The sequence below is a fragment of the Sparus aurata genome, chromosome 16, assembly GCF_900880675.1.
Source record: "Sparus aurata chromosome 16, fSpaAur1.1, whole genome shotgun sequence".
NCBI lineage: Eukaryota > Metazoa > Chordata > Actinopteri > Spariformes > Sparidae > Sparus > Sparus aurata.
The window spans coordinates 3,308,202-3,332,620 of NC_044202.1; the positions used below are offsets into that span (position 1 = coordinate 3,308,202).

General features: G+C 42.4%; 2 protein-coding genes across 9 annotated transcripts in view; one reads left to right on the forward strand and one right to left on the reverse strand.

The window, feature by feature from the left end:
• Nucleotides 1-83: 83 nt before the first annotated feature.
• nsd2 (nuclear receptor binding SET domain protein 2) lies at nt 84-15,156 on the reverse strand. Of its 3 annotated transcripts, none has more exons than XM_030391793.1 (23): nt 15,000-15,156; nt 12,865-13,526; nt 12,229-12,481; nt 11,904-12,067; nt 10,956-11,384; nt 10,325-10,544; nt 9,892-9,954; nt 9,463-9,572; nt 9,163-9,271; nt 8,884-8,999; nt 8,580-8,669; nt 8,065-8,191; nt 7,656-7,856; nt 7,151-7,330; nt 6,482-6,638; nt 6,174-6,376; nt 5,743-5,846; nt 5,328-5,597; nt 4,777-4,893; nt 4,341-4,482; nt 4,141-4,247; nt 3,738-3,936; nt 84-3,457 (listed from the first exon to the last, which is right to left on the reverse strand). In XM_030391793.1, exons 2-23 carry the CDS (start codon nt 13,495-13,497, stop codon nt 3,141-3,143), a joined length of 4,311 nt encoding a protein of 1,436 aa, XP_030247653.1. In that variant the 5' UTR covers nt 13,498-13,526; nt 15,000-15,156; the 3' UTR covers nt 84-3,140. The 3 variants fall into 3 exon arrangements, with proteins under 3 accessions (XP_030247653.1, XP_030247655.1, XP_030247654.1); XM_030391795.1 differs by lacking the exon at nt 15,000-15,156 and adding an exon at nt 14,652-14,794; XM_030391794.1 differs by lacking the exon at nt 15,000-15,156 and adding an exon at nt 13,981-14,142.
• Nucleotides 15,157-17,483: 2,327 nt separating this feature from the next.
• letm1 (leucine zipper-EF-hand containing transmembrane protein 1) overlaps nt 17,484-24,419 on the forward strand; it is a 29,904-nt gene continuing 22,968 nt past the window's right edge. For 2 of the 6 annotated variants that reach the window (XM_030391799.1, XM_030391800.1), the window contains exons 1-2: nt 17,485-17,877; nt 24,118-24,175. In XM_030391799.1, coding sequence (XP_030247659.1) covers nt 17,799-17,877; nt 24,118-24,175 — 137 coding nt within the window. In that variant the 5' untranslated portion in view covers nt 17,485-17,798. Of the gene's footprint in view, nt 17,878-24,117; nt 24,176-24,419 lie in introns of all 6 variants that reach the window. The other 4 variants (XM_030391797.1, XM_030391802.1, XM_030391796.1 and 1 more) reach the window with 3 other exon arrangements.

The window sequence follows — 24,419 nt, forward strand, 5'->3', positions numbered from 1 at the left end:
CACTTTTTATTGCACGATTCAACAGACGTGAGATCCTGCACAAAGTGTTTCAGCACTGCATCAAGAAAAAAAAAAAAAAAAAAACCTTAAACAAAAAAACATACAATGTCAGAGAAATTGTATGATATTTACAAATAGATGCATCACTATTACCACTTATACATTATGTACATATTAGTCTCTGGTTTACTATGACAGTAGTTACAGAAGGAAACCCCTACGCACACATTAACACTTTGAGCTCTACAGGGAATTACAGTGCTTATAAAAATAACTGGCTGAACTACATTCACTCAACACAAGGTTAGGATACACAAAGTCGAAAAATACTCGTACGAGACTCGCTGCACCTCTTGGACATGTCCCATTCACACGCCCTGGGAAAAAAAAGAAAAACCAAAACATAAAAAGGTGCAGATATATATAAAAAAAACAAAAATGGACTCCTGTTGTGTCTGTACAACTGTGTTTTGTTTTGTAGAAAGTTTAAAAAATAAAAAAAGCACCGATAGTGGCTTTAACAGTCTGAAAACAAGCCGCCTGTTTGAAGAGATTCTGAGGATGAAAGTTGTGAAACATGAAATAAAAAAAAAGCACGAGATGTTTGTGTAGCCTCGTGAACGACATGAAAAACAAAAAACAAAAAAACGAGGCAGATGATTAACTCTTGATGCAGAACAGACTTTAAATATAACAGCTACATTTTGAGAAGCGCACGATAAATCACCGTTGGCAAAACTGGCAACTCCCAAAATTGTGAAAGAACTACGACGGCCATCTTTTTTCTCAACCTGCAATCATGCGTCATCAACCGGCGTCTGAAATGGTGTCAAAGCTGCTAGTGTGGCGGCCATTTTGGGCCAGTTTTTCCAAATCTCAGATCTACATTTTTCCAATAACAAGTGCAGTGTGTTCGGCTCGTTACTTTAGGGAACACGTAACGACACAGAAGTCAGTTTAGGGGATCAAACACACGTCTGCTGTTGGTCGTGTTAGCGCCTTTGCTAGCCAACGACCGCTAAAATAGATGTGATGAGAGTGAACGTACGCAGGAGTCGTTAAGTATCGACATCAGGCATCACTCGCAAACACATGGAGCGTCACGTTAAACAAGATTGCTGCTCACAAACTGTCCTAATGAGCGCTTTGTTACAGAAATGATCTTGCATGCATGATCGATATTCGGTGAAACCGTCTCCAGCTTTATCTTGTTAATGCGATCAATCTATATTTTCCAAAGTTGTGAGTCTCGGTTGATTAGATCTGTTAAAGTAGCACGTCAACACTTGGAAGTTCGACAGTGTGGTACTACAAGCATGACACCCGGAACAAATGATTACTTTAATTACTGATCAATCGTTTAATTTGCTGGTCTTTAAATCTCGGATTATGGTGAAAAATATATTTCACAAAAAGCTCAATGACGTCCTGATATTCAAGCCGAGAAATGTCACATTTAGAGGTCAGAATCTGAGAATTTCTATTTTTAAAAATACATTAGTTGGGGATCAATATGTTACTTTAATGCGGCTCTGGGTTAAATATCAAAACCAGTTATCGTGACTTCAAATCGACATAAATGCAGCGTCACACCGTCAGAACACGTGAGGCTGAAGATGCTAAAGACCACAGAGAGCGATTTGAAGTCCCACATGTCCCAAAATGGCCACCGTACTCTACTATAGTCTTCTAATCTGTCTTTGTTATGCTTCACGTCTAGTACACATATGAAATATTCACCAGAAATTGCAGTTACAAGTTGTTAGCCAGTGTGCTGTTAGCCTGTGTTCAAGTCAACAACAGGCAGGATGCAGTTTAGAGACTAAAAACCTCCTGAGGAATAAAAAAAAAGTCGAGGTCTTTCTTTTTTTTAACAACCTGATCAACTACTCAATGAACTAATCATCATCATCATCATCATCATCAATAAAACGCCCGGCCAGTGACACTGAAAGACCTTCAGACTTTGAATCAGCATGATGTTGTACAGTTATACAGAATAAAATCTTTGTACCTTTTAAGATTTTCAGATACTTCAGTGGAAAAAGAAAAAACAAAAAACAAAAACAGCACCTTTAAGGTTCGGATTCAAAACTCAGCTTAGAGCAACGTTCAAGAAGAAGAAGATCTCCCCGTTTTCCTTCATTTCTAAACATCGAGCAGAGCGTTCAAGACCTCCCAGTAGTGTTTGTACGTCAGGCGGCTGTTTTAAAAAAAAAAAAAAGCGCCCTCGGTGATGTACGTTCTGTAATCCCTCTTTCTCTGGACAGGCAGGGTTGTGTTGCCATCGTTCAGCATGCCGATATTATAATAATAATAAAAAAAAGATCAAATCTAAACAGTAAAACTGAGCTAAAACAAAAATAACAGGTTGTAAAATATCAAACAAATGTCTACAGTTAAATGTAACCTATGGCTACGAAACAGAAGAAAAGAGGTCATCTGAGGCCTATCCATAGTGTCTTCGATATTACATCTGGCATATATACACTATATATAAAAATAAAAACAATCCATTTGGCAACCTGTTTGATGTCTTACACTATTCCAGTAATCATAATTTTGGTCTTTGATATACACATATATAGATATAGCTATAAAACTCTGCTGTTCAAGATCATCCGTGTTGAGAGAGAAAAAAGGGGGCTGACTGAGATTCAAGTTAGCAGACGGCGACGCTCGGCTGCAGAAACAAACTGGTTTCTGTTTGTTATGCTAGAAATAAAAACAAAAAATATTAAAAAAAAGGAAAATAAAAACGGTGAAACTAAATAAAATAAAAACAAAAAAAGGTGTTTTGTTTGGTGGAATTCAAGCCGAAGTTTCCTGACCTGCACTCGCTCCGCTGCGTTGTGCTTTTACCACAGATGGTTCGACTCAGTGCAGACGAGAGAAAAAACAAAACCTGAAAATGTTAGAAAATAAAAAAAACGTGACGTGTTGGAGCAGTGAGCTGGAGGCGGCTGCCGAGCACGCGAGAGATCAGCGGCGTTCCCTGATGACGAAGATGTACAGTGCCTTGGTTCTTGTGATTTATTCTTACGACAGTACGAGGGGTTTGTTTTTTGTTCATGAACGGCGGGGAAGCAGGGCCAGAGTCTAGTTTGGTCTTGCGGCTCTCTGAGAGGTCAAAGGTCACTTCAGGCCTCAGCTGCTTTCCTCTTGGAGCCCTTCGTTTTGGCCTCGGCTCCCTCTGCCTTCCTGGAGCCTTTAGGACGGCCGGCGGTGACGGCAGTAGTGGCGGTCGTTGGATTCGTCTCGGAGCAGACGCCTTGATCCTGGCTGTCCGGTCCTTCAAGCTCGTCGTGCTCCAGACAGCACAGCTGTCCTGTGGCGGGCCAGGGACGCAGCGCCCCCTCCTGGTGAGCCTTGCAGAAGGAGTTGGGGCAGAGCTGGCAGAAGGCCTCCGAGTTCTTCCCGCAGACGTCACAATGGTGCCAGGGGCAGTCCCAGCGTCCTGCAGGGAAACCGTGAAATAAAGTCAAGTGTCGAAAGCAGAATTTAGATAAATGCAGACATAAGCAGTAAAACATTTTATTGGTCAACTTTACTTAAATATAGTTCAACTCTTGGAGCAGCAAGTTGCACCAAACCTAATATGAAATTCTATCACTTTAAGGGCTGAGATATCATCAGGGTGTCTGCAGGTATCACATTTAATTTGATGCTTTCATGACTTTTTGTGTGCCAGGGTTAGTTATTATTATCGGCAGTGTCGGGTGTCAGGCGTTTCTTACCAAAGGGCCTCTTGGTGAGGTTCAGGCAGGTCAGGTGATAAGCTTTGGTGCAGGTCTTCTTGTCACAGAGCACCAGCTGACCTCCGTCCCCGCAGCGGAAACACTCGTCGTCAGACTTCTTCTTTCCCTCAGATTTCCTCTTTTTATACTTTCTCTTCACCCTCTTCCCTTTTGGCTCGGCTGTGTGGCCGTTGGAGTTCTACAGAGAACAACAGCGCGTCAGAATGATTTCTAACAGCCTGTGGATAAATGTTTTTGATGCAACCGAACCTGCCGTGACAACTTCACATCTCAACTCAACTCACATGTTTTCCAGTAATTGTTTCCACTTAAAATCATATTTCTCAGGACTTGTGGTAACCTCTACATAATGTCAACATTAGCCTGCAGGTGCGGCGCTCACCTTCGGTCGATCACCAAGAAAACCGCTGCAGTTTGGAGCATCGCAGCGACACACGGTCTTCTCATTCCCGAGACAATCCAGGTTGTAATTGAAGGTCAACTCAGTACCTGAAAAACAAAACAAACACAATCAGGAAAGATTGCCTCGATAAGGCGATGTGGCGTGCATCTCATACGTAGGAGGAGTCTCGCTTGTCTCACCTACGGGGATGTCACGGACGGCGAACAAACCGACCCGTGTGTCGCCGTTCACCGTCCACTTCTGCGTCTCACAGTTGGGCTGACAGCTGTGGTTCATGAAGCGAGAGTAGTTTCCCTTCGGACCAGCGTCGATGATCCGGTCCTTCAGAAGATCAACAGAATCTGAGTTACTTTCTTTAACTTCTACTTTCTATAATCCACAGTTTCTTATAAAACCACTACAAATGCTCATTATATCATCTATACATGCAGCTGAAGTTGTGTTTGTAGTATTGACTACTGTAATGTTACAGTTGCTGTAATGCAACATTCCCAATGCAATACCAGTCTGTTTCTCTTGCTCCAAGCAGAAAAGGTGCTGCTGCAGAGAACGCAGCACCTCGATACTCTCTGGAGCAAAAGATATATTTCCACATGTCCAGATTTTGCAGCTCACCTTGTCGATGGTGAGCATGTAGAAATCTGTGATGTTGTTCTCCTGGGCGTACTTGATCCTCGCCCTGCACTCCTCCTCGTCTATCAGCTCTCCGATGTACTCGTTCACAAATTCGCCCTGTTTGAGAAACGTCACGTCAGACCAGCGATGACTTCTGACGATCCACGTGTTTTTGTGTTGGCTAAAGTGCCTCTGAAGTAATATTTGTGTGACGCTTTAAGTTAGTAATTGTAGCGTCTGTCATCAGTATTAATGAAAGGAAGATATAAAAAGAAAGACAGCAGTGGGCTAGTCATGTGATCCCCAAATTACACCAACTCTTATTCATCTAATTTCAAGCGACTAACACATGAATTCACACATTTTATTACAGATCTCGTCAAATCTGCTTGTACTCATCCAGGAAATGGCAAACAAAAATGTTTTGATCTTTGTTTCCTGTACAAGCTTCAAACAAATATTGACACTGACATATAATGAAGTGAATTAAAGGTGAAACTTGCTGTTATTATGCACATTAGCCCCAGTTAACGGTTAAACTGTCTCCTCACCTTCTTGATGTCCCGCAGATTGATCAGGCCCCAGCCCTTGCCGGGCGTCTTGATGATCTTGGTGTCGGGGTAGAGACGCTGGGTGAAGTCCTGGTTACAGCAGCGCTCCCCGCTGGGACACACCTGAGGGTGGCACTCGTACTGCAGCATGCGGTTCAGACACTCGGACTCGAACCCGCACGGCCTCTCGTCCGTCGGCTTGCAGTTACACTTGGGGATCTCAGAGATGTCTGCGGTGTAGACCTGAACCCGTCCGAAGGGTTTGTTGACCTGACAGAAGCAAAAACACAAAATTGTATTCATTTATTCATGATTTCTGAGCCCTCTTCTCGTGTACTGATTGGGTTTGTATCTTTAAAACTGCAACTGAACAATGAAACAAAAGCAAAAGGATGCAAACAAAGAGATTACAGACCTTGATAAATTTATACGGGGGTGGTTTTCGGCTGTTCTGTTGTGCTTCTTTAGCCTCTCGTTTAATCTTTATCTCCTTGAATCGAGCTTCAGCCTCCAGCAGAGCTGAGAAGACGAGAGAACAAAAGGTCATCACATCTCATCTGTGGAAACGTTCAACTGAACACCGAGCTTAAGATGAGGCTTACAAATAAATGTCACAGTGGTTTTTATAACGCAACAAGAGGGTTTAAAACTACATAACGTGTAGTAATTCTGCTGGAAGAGAACAATATTGTTTGGCTTATTTTACAGATTTCTGTGCAACTTCCAAAAATATCCAAATCAGAAATTCCTCGATTGTGTTCATCGTATTAACAAGGTAGAACATTTGTATATAAACTAGTTCAGTATATTGAATAAAACATTTAATTCCAGGCTGTAAATCTTCACCATTCTTGAAGACTTTGCCGATGCCGTTCCTCTGGTGCTTGCTGCCTCTGTCCCCCTCCATGTAAGGAAACACTCGGCCCTGGTGAGTCCAGAAATAGTCCTTAGAGCCGAAGAAGAAGACGGGGAACTCTCCGATCTCATGCCGAAGGTGCTGGATGTTGGTGGGGATGTTTCTGGGGTGGTGGATCTCTGCAGGCCACCATCTGAGGAGGAAAAATGGAGGAGCACGTAGGAGTTATTTATCGAGAGTCGAGGTTTAACAAGAACTTTTTCCTGATTCAGTACTGCCACAGTTTTGTTCTTTTCACCTGTATGTTCCCAGTTTGACCCAGATGATGTCCCTGTATTTCGGTTTCTTTCCGGCCCGGCAGTCGTTGCAGAACCAGCTCCCATCAGGCATAGCGATGTTGAGACAGTCAGGGTGAAAAGCTGCTGGACAAGATTCACAGCACAGCAGCTGCCCTCCTGCAAGAAACAAACAAAGGAGACCGAATTAAAACCCGAGTGTGGAAAAACTTTACACTAATTACAGCTGAGTCATCTGCACAAGGGGAATAAAATCAGCACAACAAAAGAAGTCCGACCAGCAGCCCAGAAAACTCACACTCATTAACTCGACCCCACACAAACAGAAATTCAAATGAAGTTAGTTATTTTCAGAAGATAACTCCCATCTGACTTTACAGCTGTCTCTGCAAAACAGGCTCCGATTTCAACTGCAAGCTGATTTTCAGAAGCTGCTGGTGTTCAGCGTTTTCTCAGATTGCAGCAGTTTGTGTGATGAACAGCTTCACAGCCGCCCTGCTGCAGCTCCAGCGCAGTTCGCTGTGCCAGAATTTATTTCCTCACACAGCTTAAAGAGATATTGATCAGTATCAGGCGACGCTTTGTTGCCCTACAGGAACATTTGGAAAATATATAACCTTTACGTCGTGTAAGAGCAGGATCGCCTGCAGTGTTTGAAAGAAGGGGCGAACCTTTGGAGCAGACGAAGCACCAGCTGACGTTGACATGACTGTGATGGCTGTAGGCCTTCTTGGCGTTGAAGTGGTTGGTGCAGATGATGGCGGTGTTGGTGACCATCTCACTGCCTGCAGCCACACACAGGTCACCCACATGGTACGCCACAGGGCAGCGCATGCAACGCATCAACCTGCCTACAGTTCAGAGAGCGAGAGAGACAAAGCATTATCTTCCCAGCTGATAAGAATGATGCGTTTCCCTACAGTTATTAAAAACTGTACAGTTGACTCATAAATGTCCTGCCCACACAAAAAATTCCATCAACTGCAGAACTGAAGTTCAATATGTAAGAGGTAAGTGAAACTGCTTTTTTATTGTGATATAAACACAAAAGTTAGTCATTCTTAAACTTTAGCAACGAGTGGATTTGATGAGACCAGGATGAACTCAAGTCACAGCATTAATCGTAAAAGGTCTCTACAATCAAAATGAGACACATGTCGTGCTGCACAGCCTCACCTTTGGCGGCCTTGTGCTTGGTACGGGAGCCGTAATGGCAGCCGAGGCAGGTGTGGAGCGGACAGCGGAAGCCCTTGTTGTCGAACACAGTGAGGGGGTTGAGGCGGATGCACGCCTCGTGGTAAAACTTGCCGCAGTGTTGGACGTGGCAGCGACGCACATCGCCCTCCGACTGCTTACAGTGGAAACACGAGTGCTTTCCTGAGGAGAAATGCAGCGATGATTGATCTGATTCATACAATTGTAAACTGAATAACTTAGAAAATAGAATGTCGTTTTGCCATTTTGTCAGAGAAAACTACCACAAAACAAAAATAACAATCATATGTCAGATTGTGGACATTGTGTCACAGTCAAGAAGTGATCGAGTGCAGAGAAAAGGTCACTTCTTAGCTAAATAACAGCTCACCTGTGCTGCACTCCTGACACAGCAGCTTCTCGTCGGGTTTGAGTGACGGACCGAGACAGTTGAGGTGAAACATCCCACAGCACTGCCCTTCACACGGGACCAGGTCCTCACCAGCCTGCTCACACGTCTGTAAGAAACAAATATACACATCTAAACATGAGCAGAGACGGGGGGGAAATGTTGCACTGGGCACTGATCAATGACCTTAATGTCCAAGAGAGTTTTACTGGACCAGCAGCCCCAAAACGTTTTATTCTCCAAATATGCATGGAGAGGAAAGCGAAAGAAAGAACATGATGGTATTTGTTTGCCAGATATGTTCTGGTTCACTGTCCCTCAGTCCTGAAGGGCTGGTTTGACAGGCTGCTCACACTGAGTGTTCTCACGAGAGAAGCGATGCAGTAGGGCTAAATGGATCATGTCTGCTAGGCATCATCAGTGGAGATCCTGTACCACGATTCACCATGGCAACAGTTAGAGGCTGGACTTCAAGCCAGTGGACACGAGCAACGTACCTGGCAGACGAACTCCTTCTTCCGCTCGCCCTTCTTCGTCCCGTCTAAACTGTCACTCGGAGAATCTGGACGTTCTTCACTCCCAGAGCCCTGCAGCAGACAAATGTGGGGAACTATTAAATAACTATACAATCACTCTATCTGCAGCTCAAGTCCATTTTTTACCATTAATAATAAACTTGTTTGATTATATCACTATCCCCTAAATTGCACTTGCAGGCTAAATCATAAAATAGTCATTTAGCAACATCAGATGGCAGAAATTACAAGTCCATCTCAGACTGATCTGAGGTCATCTTCTCACCTCGTGATCAAGACAGAGCGAGGACCGCCTCTTCTTCGCCTTGGAGGGCGTCGCCTGGTTCTCTCCATCCCGTTTCCTTTTCCTCCTACGCTTTGGTTTCTCTGCATCTTGTTCCTCTGTGAAAAGAAACGAGGACAATGAAGGAGAGTAAAGCCAGAACAAAATAGCTAAAATGTTGTGCAGTCAAGAGCGAGGATGCTGAGTGACAATCTGTGTTTTTAGATGTGAATTTAAAAGAAGCTCATAAATCTTCAGTACAGAATATAAAAGATGGTTTACCAGTGAGGAGGGCGGGCGACTTTTTCCGCCGTCTCTTGGGTTCTTTCACATCTTTATCAGTTTTCTTTCTTCTTCTTTGCTTTTTCTCTGTTCCGTCTGAAGCGGAGGCCTGAGAAGATTTGACGATAAACAAGAAAGTTTAAGGTTTTCTTACAAAATGTTGGGGAACAATCTTCTGGCTGATCATACTACATTTTAAAACAATGCTTCCTTACCACCGCAGGATCCTCAACAATATCTGTCAACTGTTTTATCTGTCATTTTGCAAGAACAGGTGCAGATGGGGATGTGAAAACTCACCTGTTTTTCAGCATCTTTGTTTGTTCTGCGTCTCTTTTTGGGCGGCGGACCTTTCTCTGCAGCAGCAGCAGCATCTGTTAGTGGCCTTTTCTTCTTCCGCTCCCTCTTGACTAAAAAAACAAAATAGAAAGAAGGTCAACACCCTGATATTGTTTGGCCTCGGATTTCTATCTGCCGTTAATCGTTACAACAGGAAACACTTAATGTGTTCAGGCAGCTTTTAGAGTCGACTGATGACTCATTTAAAAGCCTTCTCCCACTTTGTGGTGAGTAACTGTGCTGAAGAAAAGATATAAAGGCCAAAATAAATTGCCCGACTCAGCTTAAAAGAGGAACTTTGCCATTCTTATACATTTTTGTTTACTAGAATTTAATTCTTTTTCTGCGGTTTAGAAATGTTACAGAAGAATTGCTGAAAAAACGACTCACCTGAAGAATCAGCCGTCTGCTCATCGGGAGTCTTTTTCTTTCGCCTTCTCTTCACTTTTTCACCTTCAACAACAAAAGAAAATTCAGTTCCAGTAATTCAGCCATCAGGTGTTGTTGCAAACTTTTCTTAATTAATCATTTGCAGAAAAGAAATAAGCAATCAATGGCTGTTAAAACTGTGTGTTAGCGATAATCTTAGCGATATCAGTGATCTTTGTGTTGTACGACAACCTTAAAAAGCTACACAACTAATTCCAAGCATTTCTAAGCTTCAGTGTGATCAAGAATAAATTCCACAATAAACCAACCACTTCTCCGTTTTACTAGCCACATATGGACTCCACAGGTCTGGTAAACACATACCAGTTCAGCCAGATGTAACCAACTCCTGACTAGCGTAGATCGGCTGCACGCGTTTCAACTTTCAACCAACCTGGAACTGAAACTGGAAGCGAGACTTGCTCCAGAACATCTTCTGTCGAAGAAACCAGCTTGGGTTTCCTTTTCCTCACGGGGGCAGAGGTGTTGTCCGTTGGAGATTTTTTCCTCCTCCTCACAGTCTTGGTGGTGGACTGAGCCTGTCGGGGTCTCCTCTTTTTCTTCTGAGGTATGACTGATGCAGCTTGTAAATCTGGTGCAGAAGTGGTGAGATCCTGCGGAGAAAACAACAAGAACCAAACGTATCAAATAAAAGCAGAAAAATGTTCTCAGGCTGCTGAAATAGGACCAGAGTATGACACAATTTCTTAAGAAAATGCTGCATATTCACACCTTGACTTTGTTGGAAAACTCACACAATTGAGTTGATATTGAAAGGTTAAAATATAGTTAGAAGTGGGTTAATATGAATGTCACTGTCACTACACTGGCTCTAATGCTTTAAGCTGTTAGTGGATCATTGACAAGATAAACTAAACATTTGCTGCAAAGTTGCGTTGAGCTGAAAAGCTTTTTCTAGTGTGTTTTTCCACAGATTTGAATATTTATTTCCCTGCTTTTAAAACCTGTTTAGGGACCAGGCAACATAATCCCTTGTCAAGGAGATAAATCTGAGTTATCCAAACCTGTGAGTCTGGCTGCAGATGAAGCATTTCTTTGGAAGAAACAGCGTCGGTCAACAGGAAATCATTTAGATGGCCTTTGCCCCTTTTCTGCCAGTCTCCCATTTTGAGTTTATTTCTGGGTACTAGTGTCTTTTTCCCTGTTGAAGTGCTGTCTTGGGACTGAGGGGCAGCTGTGGGGTCGCTGGCAGGGTCCGCCAGCAGCAATGACAGATCCGGGCTAAGCCTGGAGCCCGTTTCCTGCTCTATCGCGCTGCACGGTTCTGGTTTCAGCTTCTCCATGATGTGTGGGTTCAGATGAGGGCCGTCATCATCATACAGAAACGCAAAGTTCGCCATGCGCTCATCCAGTGACATGCTGACGGCCTCCTTGGCCTGAATCACGCCCATGTTCCACTGAACCTGGAGTTTGCGGGGGACAGAGGGCGCCGTCTGCACAAAACAAGGAGAAAACAGAAAGATTGTATGACAGGTTATAAAATACACAGTGCTGTTGTTGCTGAACACACGTTGCTTCCAAGAAGACGGGCTTAAACAAATACTAGGCCAATATTTAAAAACAACATCGCACACTTTATCAGACGCATGTGACATTTGTGTAGAAGAAGACAAAAATGATCTGCATGAATTCATTATTCCTTTCTTTTTTGCTGGTGTTGAGATAATAAATCAAAAGTGTCGCTGCTTGTTAAGTTTCAGGGGGAAATGCTGATCCAACAATTGTTTTAATCAAGTTTCAAAATGTTTACCGGTACAATCAGCGCTTTTAAAATAGCCTCTGATCGACTTTTATTTGGATCGCACTTCTCCAAATTAAAACCTTGTGTAAAACATTTTAAGGAAGTGAAGTATTTCAACGTTGTAAGGTTTCTGGGTTTCTAAACAACAGCACGCCACATCCTCCTCATGATGAGACACAGGGGTGTCACTGAGTAGGAGAAGCTCATTTACCTTTTTGTGGATGACACGGGCGGCTGGCTGTTTGTTGCCCTGGCTAAGCGCCTGGTATTGATCCTCCCCAGTAAAGGACACCATGTTCTTCTCAAATATATAGCCTCTCTCCGGAGCATCTCCAAAATACTGCACATGGTACAGGAGGCCCGACCTGCTGCTGGCTGCAAAAATACCCCAAAACAAGTTAATTCAATGATCTACTTTTATTAAAGAAATTAAAATTATAACATAAAAACATTATAAATATATTAAAGCATAAAGCATCTTCACTCTTAAACTTAAAGATTAAAAATTGATGTAGGTGGCGATGACTGTATCTCACCTTTCTGTTTCGGTTTGAAGTGACTGTTGAACTCGGGGTCTGTGGTCACCATGCAAGGCCACCAGGGGTATCCTGACACCTTGGTCCAAACCAGATCCCCAACAGAGAAACTCATCAGCACAGGGGACTCTGCTGGGGCCTCCACTGGGGCCTCCGCTGGGGACTCCGCTGGGGCCTCCGCTGGGGACTCCGCTGGGGACTCCGCTGGGGACTCCGCTGGGGACTCCTCCATCAACTCTGGGATGAGATCAGACTGCAGAAAAGAAGAATCAGTTTGTCAATAAATAGAAATAGAAACTAATAATTTTTCTGACACCTTCCCTTTTTTAAAAATAAAAAAAAACTGGAAATATCTGCTAATAAATATACACACATACACAATATAATACCTGCAGCAGTGCATATAGGTTTAAATGCTTCCCCCAAGGTGAGAGAGCAGGTGTTTACATTTCAACATATCAAATTAACTTTACAACTCTGTTAATAGGAGGTCTGAGAGATGTCTTAACATCATCCATCAGGATAACTGTAGTGTTAATCTTTGTCTTCAAAGCAGTATTAGCTAGATATTTTTTGCAGTATCCACCACAAGCAAATAGAAATGTTTTCTTAAAAAGCAGGAATAAAAGCCAAAACCTGATCAGCTTCTCCGGTTTCATCCTCAGTGTTTGTGTGTTCGAGTGTCTCCACAGTGATGCCAGAGTTTGGTAGAGGTTTTGGTTTATGAGGTCTCCCCCTTCTTTTCTTCGCGTCCTGTCTCTTCTCAGATCCTGATATAGTATCTTCGGTGGTTGTGGCCAAACTGGTGCCATTGGCACAACTTGGCTCAAACAGCGGCTGCGTGACCACCTGCGGTATCGTCACCTTCAGCTCAGGTTCAGGATGAGGAGTGCAGTTGTGCTGATGGGTGCCATTCGTAGCGGGGACTTCTGCAGCTTTTATCATCGGTGGCTCTGGAGCACAAAGCTTGGGAAGTGCATCTTGGTCCCCGTTGAGCACACGCGAGGTGAGGTCTTTCAGCCTCTCGTGGTTGTGGTTGTTGTGACTGTGGCCAGCCATCTTCTGTAGGACACCGTCTAGGACACCGTCTATGACACCGTCTTGTAGTGTGGCGGCCAGCTGGGCAGCAGCTTTGTCCATTAGTAGTGCAGGTTCACTGCTCATGTCCCCCCCACCTTTCCGAACACTGAGGGACTCTGGTGGCTGCTTCATGCTGATCGGGTTGGCTGGTTCAGGCATCGAAGGCAGGGAGCTACCTATGCTGTCCATCCCATCTAACCCCCTCCAGGCTTACAGGGCTGCAGGACAGGGAACACACAGAAACTTCTTATTCCACAGGTACAATCAGACAACATTCACCATCTCATGTGCTTTTCATTCTGCAGTTTGTAAAATGGGATTCTGGGATATGAATCCTATGAGCATAACGTTACACATTTTACAAAATGGCACTCACTTGCTCCAGCGGAGCATGAACAGAGAGCTCGGAGGCGACTGGGAAAACTGCACCTGTCACGGAATGTGCAAGCCGCGTAGTTCTGGATGTTTTTGCAAGAAAGTCGAGCTGCTCGGCTCGATCAAGTGTCGGAACCAACAAAACCTCTGTATACTTAATGATTTCTAATGCCTTAATGAATTCCAGATCTGTGAGGTTGATCACAACTAATGTGAACGAGGTCAAGTAGAACCCCGTTCTCGATTACATCCATGCATACCACCAAAAACCACAGGGCGGGTAGGAACAGCTCTTACCGCGACAGTTTTAAGTTGGCTTTCTCCTGGGGAAAAAAGGGGACTAGCTAGCTGCTAGCTGCAGTCTTTGGAAAGCGGTCTGGAGAAGGCAGGAGGCTGGCTGCAGGCTGCAGGCTCCACCGCATGCAGCCAATGCCCAATGAGTGGGTGGCTGGCTGTGCTGCGTAACCACCGCATCACCGGCGAGAAAAGCCGCGGAAATGGAAGCAGCTGACAACTCGGAGTAGCACTAATGGAAATGAATGTATCCCATCATCAATTGAAGGCTAACGTTAGCATGCTGCAGTGTGGTTTCCGTTCAAATGTGGCGTTAACGTATGTAGGTTTTTGTGCATGCAAGGCGCCTTGGACGAGTCTATTTACAGGAATGTTAAAACAAGCCGCTCAGTCGTTTTTGAGGTTATCCATCAACTCTCTCTGAAGTAAATCCACAACATCACTTTAACCAGTATTTACACCGCCATGTCATGCACGCAACGGGCACCGACTACAATCTGAAGCGGAAGCCACGATGTGGGAATCTCATGGATCCCAGCCACGGACAAGCAGTTTCCCCGTACCGTACAACGGCATCTCTGTCACTGCTACAGTCAGCCATTACGAAGCATTCCAGCAATTAGACAAAGCCGCCACCCAAAAGCTAAATGAGGTTACCGTGCGGGCAAACTTACGTGATTACAGCAAGTATCCACGTGAATAAATAAACACAGGCACGACCGGATGACTGTCGTAGCTTTTGTAAACTGTTCTGCTATTGTTTCGGTGATATACTCAATTTGTAGGCGCCATGACAGCTCGCTTCAAAAAGCTAAACGTGCTAGCCGAAGCTAGCAAGCGTACCACTGACGCCAAGTCAAATCGCCCATTCAGCGTTAGCATAGTTAGCTAGCATGCTAGCTAGCAGGTCCTCCCTGACTAAAATGGATGGTCGGCCCCGAACAAGTGCATTTGCAAAAACTAATGCCGGCTAATATCCTCCGCGTTGACAATAACATGAAAGACCGTTTCTGTGTGGTTACCTGTTGAATCTCCTCTCGGTGGTTAAAGGGAAATAATGGCCGTATTCATCCTGTAAAGCGAAGGATTTCATTCAAGTCGAATCAAAAGCTTGCGGGAAACTCAAACTCTCCGGCCAGCCAGCGCGAAAAATACTCACTTCCGATTGGTCGGGACCAGAGCGAGGCTCCAACCGGTCCTTTCAAAAAGCCCAACCACAGGAAGTAGCTGACCCCGAACTCTCCCGACTGTTTTCACACCATTTCACCACTTTACTGTATCACCAACCAATATTTAATGCTTGTACTAACTATATATTTATGTTTATTCGTTTCCTGTAACTATAACGTTCTCGATTTTTATAAATGGTGTATAGCTTTGAGAATGGTTTCTCATGAACAACAGCTTTGCTAACTTTACAGTGTAAAAAGTGTGAAATATGAAAAACAGTACACATGAAAATATGCCACCTGTATTTCCTCATGTTTAATATATAATTTTAAGAAGTTTAAAATCAACAAAAACAGGAGTAAAGAGGGTTCAGATGGAGATAAAGTACATGAACAAGTTAGTCAAGTCTCAGGTAGGTTAAATTAACATGTAATTCTTCTTGTACTGTTTAACCTTTTATCATGCAAAATGTGATTATTAAATCTGAAATCATTTAAATAATATTATTTAATAATATTAATAATGTTTAAATATGGTCTAATTGTAATTCATAGACTATAGCTGCAGTCCTCTGGAGTATGTGTTGGTCCTGGAACCTATTTAAAGAGATGTTACAAGCAAATTTTAATTTAGGTCAAAGCCTATAATCATATTTCTAGCTCTGATGCATGCTAAATTCAGTGCATAACCACCAAACATACACCTCCCTTGTTCTCCTAGAGGGCAGGAACTCTGTTGATTTATGTCACATGTATTTGTAATCTATCATAATATATAAGTTAATGCTATATGGAAGCTTTCCCTCAAAGCACGACCTGGTTGCAGCAGAGCTCAGGCCCTGATTCCTTCTTGCCCCACATAGATCATGTACAGTAAATTTAATCTTAAACCTGCAGTACCAACAGAGGACGCGAGGGGGCGGGGCGTATATCGAAACAACACTCCCAACTTCCGGCAAAAGTCTGCCCTTCAAAACAAAAGCCATCATCCTTTGATTGAGTAGAACTCTAATGACAGAATACAGAGATTACATTGGAGATTAGGGCTGAGTTTCAACAAAACTGAAGACAACAGATTAACAAACATCAATGCCTACATTTGTTGACAAGTTACGGTGAAAATGCAAAAACTGCAGTAATTGGTTCACTCATTGTCATTTAATTTTAGAAGTCAGAGAAGAAGAACACTGGAGACTTATTTTTAGATTCTTTATTCATCCATGAAAGCCTTCCAGCAATGCCTTCTTACTTTCACTCACAGGGTTACACATTCACATCTGAAAGCCGCCTCTTTGTAGGTCGCCACTACAGTGCCGCTTCAGGGCCCTCTTCAGCAGCAGTAATGAGGAAGGAGCAGATGCTGCCTGTTCACTTCTCTTACCCACAGTATCCTGTTGGCTTCAGGATCACAGAGACCCGCTTCTCTTATACCATGTCTAAACTTTTTGGCCACCAGTGAAGTGTGAAAAAGAAAGTTTACATTGATCAAACTGTATAATTGTTACCCCCTCTTTTATTAAGAAAACTTAAAAATGGAATATGACTGGAGTTGTTTTAAACTAAAATGGAAACAGTTTTTTAAAGAAAGATCAGTTATGTAGAGTTTAAACTCATGTAATTGCATCATAGCTTGTGTTTTTTTTGTTTTTGTTTTTTTAAATTTTGAGATCCAAGAATCATCTTGTTGACTTTTGTTTATAAGGCCTATGGAAAGAAGGTCATTCAAAAAATAAATAACTTATTAGACCATCAATGCTTTTGTACGTGGCCATAATAAACATGAAACACACAAACAAACAAATTAATTAATTAATAATTAAGCTTGATTTATTTGTGCATCTTTTGAGGAGGTGGCTGTTTGCACACTTTTCTTTATATTGTTAGTTCTGTATTGTACCTCTCTGTCACAATAATCAGTTTATAAATTGCATTACATTGTTTGGATTATGCAATAAATTAATTAATTACAGTCCACCCACAACTAAACAAACAAAACACAATTTAGAAGTCTGCTAACTTAAAGGAGTACATTTGAAATGTTTAAATATTAAATTTCTATTTTTTTAGATTTCAAATTTTCAGTGGAAGTCAAATATTATTTCAAATTTGTAATTTTAAATAAAATATGAGTGTATTTTTTTCTAGAATAAATAATTAAATTCATTATATACATTATTATATTATATACATCTGGGGGAAAGTTGGATGTCAATCTTTGTTAGAGTGACGTCTTATTCCAAGTATGTCTTGACGATATTTCTGTAAATATAACCTGTCAACACAACTCAACCCCCATGCAATACCGGAAACACGTGCTTTTATTTTATAGACCTACCGGAAGTTTATCCCCCGATCACGCATCAGAAGCTGCTTAACAAACAACGCCACATTGACGTCACTTGGGGAGCCTGGCCCGGCTAGCTGTCATTCGCGTAAAAGGGAAGGGCATGACATGGAGCTAAATTTTCCGATGTACATCCAAACGTGCGTCGTAACTTGTTAAAAGCCTGAAAGGATCCTGGTCTTTGTTTGGACCAAGAACGCGTCGACTGGTTCCGACGTTCTGAAAAAAACAGAGGCTAGCTAACCGGCTAGCTAGCTCGCAACTTACTGTAACTGTTAAAAAGGTAGCTGTGACAGAAAAGCCTCCGCATGGCGTTAATCCTGTTTACCAGGTCCCGGGCACCTTTAATGAAAACGTCCAGGTCTTTAAAGAGCGAATTCAGAAAAGGTAAGCTTTCTATATTAAATGTGTATCGTTATAACTCAGCTGTTTGTGTTTATTATGCTAATGAAGACGATTATGAGCTAATTTAACTCGTTAGCATGTAGCGGTGTTCAGGAGGCAGGTGGTCCTGGATTTGCCGTGTTTGGGTTTTCAGGAAGATGGTGGTTGACTCAAGGTGACAGCAGATAACCAAGCATCCCACATAAAACCGTCTGTCATTCATTATTGTAAGCTACACGTCAGTTAGTGCCGTGCATGACAGCTGTGTCGCATGTTAGCTTTAGTGTTATAACATGAGGATAATTGGTTTTCCGGGCACTGCACCTTTTTCTGATGGGAACTCAAGAAGGAGCCGGGCATGAATCAGGTTATGTGAGGACAACCTGGTTTTTGTGATGGCTGGCGAGCGCCCCCTCCTTCCACTGCAGGCTGAGAGGATGCTCGTTGTAATGGCAGACAGGTCTCCTTTTTGTTTATTCAGCTCCTTGGAGATATATTCTTATATCACCCCGATGCATTGTGAGGAAACAAAATGAGGATTTTAAAGCGGATGAGTCGATATTTTGGCTCTATGGGTGCGGATTTCTTTGAATGCATTGTTGTGTGACCACGTAGCACAGTTTGAGTCAGTCTTCTATTTATTCTTGGGTGTTTAGACAAGGTTCAGACAATGTAGAACCACAGGAATGGTGTTGTGGAAAATGGAGAGCACTGTGGGGAAGTTTGTGCATTTCCAAACGATTCCACATTTGACTTTCACTTTTGCTTTTAAAGGTTTAAAATGAGTTCAGGAGGGTGATGGATGACTTAAGGCGACAGGGCACCAGCAGAATCTATTACTTTTTTAAGCTACAGATTAAATTCAAGGAGGAAAACATGCTTAGGGCATCAGGTTATCTGAGGACAACCTGCAGGCTGTTCCGTCTAGCGAGCGCCCCCTCCATCTACTGCAGTCTGAGAGGATGCGGTTGCCATGGCAGTCAGGTTCTCTGTTTATCACCAGCCAAGTCATAATGTGCGATGAAGAAGGGTGGGACTAAAACAAAATAAGGCCATATTTTGCTTCTATGGTGTGCTGATTTCCTCAAGGTAACCCAGATGTCTTGTTTTGAGACCAGGCAGCACAGTTTGACTCGGTCGTGTGCTTTTTTTGTTGGTGTTTAAATAAGATTGAGAAATACTAAACCACTGGAATGATGATGCTGCAAATGCTCTCTGGGAATTTTGTGCTTCTCCAAACAAGGACTTTCACTTTTGGTTTATACACAGTGTATGTCTGACATTTTGAATTAACTAGATAACAAATGCTATGAAATGTTAAAGGTTAGCTTTAGTTTAATTACATTTATATATCAAGGATCATGTCTGACATAATCCCAAACACTGAGCAAGACTGTCTGGCAGAAATATTGAACTTGTATGTGTTGTTCACATTAATGAAGCACCAAAACTCAGATTTGAAGAACCAATGCCACACAAAAATTCCTCTGATACAGCTTAGAATGCTTGAATCGATATTGGCAGGTGCTCAAGTCTCTGCACCCATCCAATACCTCATAATTTATTGATTAGAAACAGGACCCTTTGACTTCCCAGCAGCATCCTGTACACCTGTATTCAACATAACAGATTTTTACTGCACAAAAAGCCAATGTCCATTAACAGCAAGTATAACTTCAAGCACATCCATAAATGTTTAGTAATATAGCTGTTAAAAACTGCACAATGTGGCATACAAACATATTGCAATCATGTCAACGGATATTGTGATATGATTCATGATTAACATGAATGATCATTTCTGCAACACATTTTTCATTTCCACTGAAAACAAATGGTTTAAAATCACTTTAACTTTTATCTGCCTTAACCTCTCAGCCTCACTTCATTCACTTTATTCATGCCCACATCTTTTTTATCTGTGCTGACTTGAACTGGGCATCAATCAAACCGCTCCAGACCAAACCAGTGATTTCATATCATCACGTTTCTGATAAGCATGTGAGCTGCTGTTTATCACTGCTGTCAGTGAGTGGTATACTCAATATAAAATATCTCTGTCTGTACTCTGGTTGGTGCATTAAAGCTGTGCTTATAAATAGATGAGAGGCTCATAAAGGGAATCTGTCTGTCTGCACTGGATGGACTGAGACTGTGTTCCTGGCTTTAGGCCCAGATTATCAGACAAATTGCGTTGCTTCAACGAAGGTCAGTGCCTTTTATAACTCCACCTGAGACAGACTGAGCTTAACTTTCTCATTTTCTTCTCATGTCTGTGCTCATTCTCTGGTTGAGATATTCTACATTACAAGATCATATCTTGCATGTGAATATGCCATTGTTAGAACAGCAGTCTGTGTACATTTGACCTCTGATTTCATTAAGTTATTGGTACTTATCACTAAATGAGTGGTCCAAGGACAATAAAGACCATTTTGAGCTCCTGCTCTGACTGCTGGACATTGACCAGTATGCTGTTCTTTGCAGAGTAGATCTGTAGCTGTTGTCAAGCAAAGGTTGTAAGGTCAGAGGTAATAAAGATTGTAACATTATCTTACACATCGTCAATAAACTACAGGAGAAACAAGTATCAGCTGTGATCACATGTCTGGGTGGACGTGAACAACTAGTCGTTTGTATCGGGGCATCTGAAACAACATGCATGTATTGAGCAGACTTTAAAAAATAATCTATTTGGAGTGTTTACTCATTTTAAGTGATTTCTCCAGCTGACACCACCGTCATTGTTTACTCACTGATATTCCTGGATATGTGAGTTTCAGTCTCAGTGTGACTCTGGGTTTATTCCCAGAGGGAAGTGACCCAGAAACGTCATAATTTATGGGGACCGTGAAGGGATGATGCTCGACATTTGAGAACTTGTAAATCCACATACCTAGGAAGCCAGGGATTTAAACACAAACCACAGTCTGAACTTCAGCTGACATAGATTCTGTACAATAAACACGCTTCTTCTGAGTCCATGTCACATTTGTTTCCACGCTGTGGTTTGTTTCCATGTGTTCAATGCGTAGCTAAACAAATACAAGACATAGGTATAAGGCTTAGGTGCATTTATTTGGCAGCGGGTTTGGGGAAAAGCCCGACTGATACTGGAGTTTTGGGGCCGATGCCAATACTGGGGTTCCTCAAAACAAAATGCAGCTTCACATCATTTTAGACCATTATTATTAACACATCTGCTAGATCAGATTATAGGAAATAAACACCCCAAAAAGCTAAATGATAAAACTGGATGAAGAAAAGTCCACTGGGTAACAACAACAACAGTTCGATCTGTTGAATAGATTTTCTGCTCTGCACATTGATTCTGTTTTAGAGTGTTTTACCAAAGTTTGTTGAAAAGGTAGGTGCACGTGCTTGGCACCATTATTATGTCTGTGTATAAACAGTTGGAAAAGCTAGAGCAATACACAGAAAGTTTCATGATGCACCTTTCTACAGAAGTCCAGTGAAGACTAACTACAACCGTTAGTCACTCAGTTAGTTTAGTTAGCTTAGGCGGCGCCCAACGCCACATGGGTGCTGCGCCTTAGTCATATAATAGTTGGGAAAACCCCTGAAGAATGTAATTTAAAATAAAGTAAACATTCTCACAGTGGACCTTGATTCAGACTTGTACACAGCTCTCACTTTCGAACTACAAGGCAATTGTATCTGTTTTATAACGTGTCCTCATTCAACCTCGTTAACTGAAAAGAAGTGGCTCCAGGCCTGTGTGGTGACACCCGGCTGGCGCTCCCACAGTGAATGAGGAAGTGTTGTTAGACTGCCGGTTTAGCACTTCACAGTCAGACAGCTGCAGGCTGTGGGTCACACATGAGTCGGCTGTTGCACGTGAACGCCTGATGACCTAGTCGTGACCCTCCAAGGCCAGACCTAGTTTAGTTGGAGTCAAGACCAAATCTAGGCCATAAACACAGTCACATAGTCATTTTACGTTACACATGCAACAGTAATGAGTAAAGGGATGAACATGCGTCTCTAGAGGCCCTATATTGGAGTGATTAACGTCAAGTTTCAGTTTGAATCAGATGCCAGTTCAGGAGGTTCGTGCCTCATAAGATACAAGACACGATATCTTGTTTTTACTCATGCTAATTATTAACTTGGTATTCTTTTAGGGATGATTTCCCGAAACACGAGCAAACCTCTCAGCTGCACGTTGAGCTATAATCACAACATTTGTCGGTGAACATTGATCTGGTTTAGATCAACATGTTAGCAATGCAGCATGTGATTTATGCTATAAAGCTGCTTTAGTGTAAGAAGTTTATTCTAACTGAGGTTGAATCAACATACGTGGTGCTGTATTACTGCGGTAAGCCGACAGAAACGGTACATTTACTGGAATCATTCTGAGTTTTACTCTTGTTTGTCTGAGGTTTTGTGCGTGAGTCATGATCTCCTCTGTATTCTGCAGCTTCAGAGGAGCAAGTAATGACCACAATGTCAGTGAAACAGAAGATGTAACTGTGTACAAATCTTCTGAATTTGTCTCCTTTTGTTCATACAGCATTTATTGCATGAGTGGGATCCTTGTTGCTCTTCCTGAGGTTTCTGTTTTTTCTGTTATCGCTTATCTGAAGCGTCTAGGAATAGAAACTTGGCATCGTGTGCTGAACAGATTGTGACGCCCTCAGGGGCAAATTTGTGATTTTGAGCTTTATGAATAAAACTGACTTGATTAGAAAGTTCACTCAGGGTTTAGTACAAGACATAGATCATTTTAATGTTGATGTGTAGACGCAACACATTATAGAAACATCATGCGAGGACTAAAATCAGTTAATTAACTTGTGTTGTGTTGCTCGTCTTTGTTCTTTGTTTAAATTAATCCTTAAATAAAAATCCCAATTTATATGCCCTCAATGGTGTGATAGTTTGTTCCCCTGGCATTGAATATTATCAGTAATACTGCCAATTACTTCCACGATTAGCCGATGAATAAGTGTGAAATGTAAAAAATGCTCATCACAGTTTCCCAGAACACAAACTGACGTCTTTAATTTGTCCAGTTCTGTCCAAAAAAACGTCCAAACCCCTAAAATTCACCATTAATTATCATAAATGACAAATAAAGCAGCAAATTTGTACATTTAAGAAGCTGAAACCAGCAAATGTTTAGCATTTTTGCTTGAGAATAACATTGCAGGGATTTATAAAGTGTTGCTGGTTGTGATTTCTGACAAAAAAAAAGTACATATCGATGTTTTGTCATAAATAAAAGCGGTGCAACGAGAATGTTATTTATCTGTGTGGAGGCATGAAAGTGAAACCAAAATTGTAAAAACCCCGGGGAAATAAAACCACAGAGGAAACCCAGCAGAGTGTATCTGCACGTTCGGCCCAGGTGAATGTTGGAGGGTGAGGTTAGATCATCTACTGTATTTCCAGGGTTTTCTGTCGGTGCCACAGTTGCTGGCTGTCGAGCCACAAAGGTGACACCGTTCCAGTAAACTCTGCGTCCTCTCCTGGCCGCCTGCCACAGCCCGTCATGTTCAACCAGGCCTTACTGGATCCACTCCAGCCGGCCATGTGAGAGCCACAGGAAGGGCGGAGCTAGGCCATGTGCTGTGACCTGATTGGTTGAAAGTGTCTCACCACTCCGCCCTCTCCCTGCATGTACATCACACAGCACGGTGGCGCAGGGCCTCTGGGGGTTTGGGAGCCCCTCTGTGGGCCTCACGGAGGGTGTGAATATCCCGACCTCCAAGACAGATCAGTGAACAGATACGAACAGGAGAATAATGCACCTCGTGTGTTTGGCAGAGATCTTCACAGATGATACACACTATGAAATATATTAAAAGATGTTAAGCAGCAAAGACGGTCTTTGAAATGAGTTGTAGACAAATAAAACTAACTACAAGAGAGAATAACTCAATCTAAAGCACATGTTGGATAACAGAATTCACGCTATCTTCATCGAGGCTTGATGCCGGATTTAAAGCTTGATAAAACAGTAAAAAGACCTTCACGAGATTGCAGGATACTTTTGTAACAGACGGCATGTTATATCAATATATTACATAATCAGATAAAAGCCTCGGTGTGTCACTGCCGGGTCAGTGAATTCAGAACTATTACATGAGACTGCTCAGAGCCCACAGATAGCTGCGGATGTGTGACGATCATGAGTATCCTCTGTGTGTCTTTCTCTGTCTAATGGCTCATTATCAGAACAGCTGCTCATGTTTTTTTTTTTCTTCTTCCTTTCAGGGAAACTACAAGATGGTGCCTGTTTCAACTGCACAGCGCTCAGACTCTCCAGTCAGAAGTAAGCCACATAAATGTCTCTGCCGTTTCCTGAAATCATCAGAAAAGAACTTAAATAATATGAAAAAACTGGTTTCTTGGTTGCTGCTTTTATGATGTTCAAGTTTTAGGTGCTCTGTGACTCACATTTAGTGTTAAACCTAAAACTTTTGGATCGATTTTATGGATACAGATACAGTTTATACTTGGTCATTTGCCAGTGCTAGCATGCTAACACAGCACCAGGCACACCTTTATTTGTCCAA

Excerpts from the sequence above, each read along its gene's own strand:
- nsd2 (XM_030391793.1), bottom strand. The coding sequence starts at position 13,497 with ATGGACAGCATAGGTAGCTCCCTGCCTTCGATGCCTGAACCAGCCAAC. Across the intron at positions 10,545-10,955 it reads ATCTGCAGCCAGACTCACAG|GATCTCACCACTTCTGCACC; the intron begins GTTTGGATAACT and ends TTTTCTCCGCAG. Across the intron at positions 6,639-7,150 it reads GTGCTTCGTCTGCTCCAAAG|GAGGGCAGCTGCTGTGCTGT; the intron begins GTTCGCCCCTTC and ends TGTTTCTTGCAG.